Source organism: Cyprinodon variegatus, unplaced genomic scaffold (genome assembly GCF_000732505.1).
Source record: "Cyprinodon variegatus isolate N-32 unplaced genomic scaffold, C_variegatus-1.0 Scaffold257, whole genome shotgun sequence".
Lineage (NCBI taxonomy): Eukaryota > Metazoa > Chordata > Actinopteri > Cyprinodontiformes > Cyprinodontidae > Cyprinodon > Cyprinodon variegatus.
This window is the reverse complement of record NW_015150710.1, coordinates 195,763-197,782: the sequence shown is the minus strand read 5'-3', so window position 1 is coordinate 197,782 and position 2,020 is coordinate 195,763. Positions and strand designations below refer to the sequence as shown.

General features: G+C 40.4%; 1 protein-coding gene across 1 annotated transcript in view; it reads left to right on the top strand.

Moving 5' to 3' along the window:
* fgfr1op (FGFR1 oncogene partner) overlaps positions 1-2,020 on the top strand; it is a 29,262-nt gene that overhangs the window by 6,624 nt on the left and 20,618 nt on the right. The window contains exons 10-11 of the mRNA XM_015382463.1: positions 257-334; positions 734-775. Of these exons, the coding sequence (XP_015237949.1) occupies positions 257-334; positions 734-775 (120 nt within the window). The remainder of the gene's footprint in view (positions 1-256; positions 335-733; positions 776-2,020) is intronic.

Genomic DNA, 2,020 nt, shown 5'->3' with positions numbered 1-2,020 from the left:
TTTCAAACTCAATTTCGTGTTAGTGTATTACCAGCAGTAACCATGGAAACAGAGGTCCCAGCACTTTTCAGGCAGTTTTTTTTTGTTTTTTGATAATTTATATTACAGATGAATCGCTCAGTTTTATGTGACTTAAACTTTAATCTCCCCAAACCTCAGATCCTCATAGAAATGTTTATAACTTTATGATGATTCAGAAACAAAGATATTTGATATAAAAGAAATCCTCTGATCGGTTGGTCTGCGCCGTTTGCAGGTTGTTGGGGATTCGGATGAAACTGGAGCTCAGTCCCAGAAACCTGAAGACAAACCGGGCTCTCCGCCTGCCAGTAAGGTGGGTGGCAGCTTTTTCTCATTCTAACCTTGAAGAATCTTAAGAGAGAGAAAGAAAAACTAACAGCATTGATCCCATTCAGGGTTGATCCGCTCACAGCGTCCAACAGAAACAAAACAGCTTCCCGTTTATCTTTGATATGGAACCAGAACGTAGGAAAACTGGAGAAATCCTCACAATAAAGGCTTCTTTTCTGCACAGTTCAATTTAGTTTATCTTTCAATTTTCATTTACTATCTGTTAAACATAGTTTCATATTAAAAGATTAACGGTCTAAAAAGCATGAGGAGTTTGAAGGTTTCTGGTTAGTTTGAATCAAAGAGCAGAAACTGCTGTTGGTCTGTGAGGCGGCAGCTCCTGGTCTGCAGCTCTGATGGATGCTGTCCGTGTTGTACACAGATCCCCAGGTTCAAAGGTCAGAAGAGCCAGACAGCAGCTCAGGTAAACAGCTGAGGATACTAACATGATCACCATAAACAGCCTCAGAGCTCACTAACCCGGATCTCTACAGCCTCATTCTCACATCCACCGCTCTCCCATGTTTCCTGTCTGCCATCCACTGGGAAGCACAGAGGGGTTTACTACAGAGACACTGACGTCCATCTGCGTCTGCAGGACAGGGAATCATTTCCAGAGCATTTCCTGATCAAATCATGGTCCAAAAAATGAGATGGAGACAGACAGGAAGGTTATTTAGGTTTTTCTTTAGAGGATGGATGATCTGAAAATTAAACATCATAGAAAAGAAGCTGNGCCGGTCCAGGTTCCTTAAAAATGCCGGTCCAGGTTCTTCAGAAAAGCCGGTCCAGGTTCCTTAAAAATGCCGGTCCAGGTTCTTCAGAAATGCCGGTCCAGGGTTCCCCAGAGGAGACTTTAAAAGCTCAACTATCTGTCCAACTGACCATGTTCCCCAAATGTTCTAAAGCCTTTTACTGGTTCATTCTTCTCATTCCTATGATATTTTCTGCAGACATCGACTTCCAGTCCTTCCTGGAGATCTACAGACGTCTCTTCTCTCAGTGCAGGAGTGTGGTGAGATAATTTTCCTTTTTTCCACTCCAAAGATCTGACAGAAAATGCTGCATTCAGGCTGCAGCCGAGGATAAACATTATAGGTTCTTCTTCCTAAAAATTCATGTTTTTACGAGTTTTTATTAGAAATAAAATAAGAAAAGCTAAAATAATAAAATAAATAATAAAAATAACAGGAACTGGATACACAAACTTTTTATACAAGATTTTTTAAATTCTGCCATATTTGCCTCAACACCATCGTAGTACATACAGTAAATTATTTATCACTCAAAATTACTATGAAATCACCGACATTCGATGAAAACGACCCAGAAGCGTTGCCGGCGCCATTTTCCGCCAGATGGCGTGGTTTTTTTCCGAGAATTGGAGCGATTCAGACACATTTTTTTTTTTTACTTAGCAGGCTAAAAAACAAAAATTGTTTCTGGGCAAATGAAATGTGAAAGTCACTTGTCCAAAGGGCAAGTGGTAAAAATCCTTAACGTCAACCCCTGACATACATGCAAGTTCTCCCACCATCCGTGCTACGCAGGATTTCAAACTCAATTTCGTGTTAGTGTATTACCAGCAGTAACCATGGAAACAGTGGTCCCAGCTCTTTTCAGGCAGTTTTTTTTTTGTTTTTTGATAATTTATATTACAGATGAATCG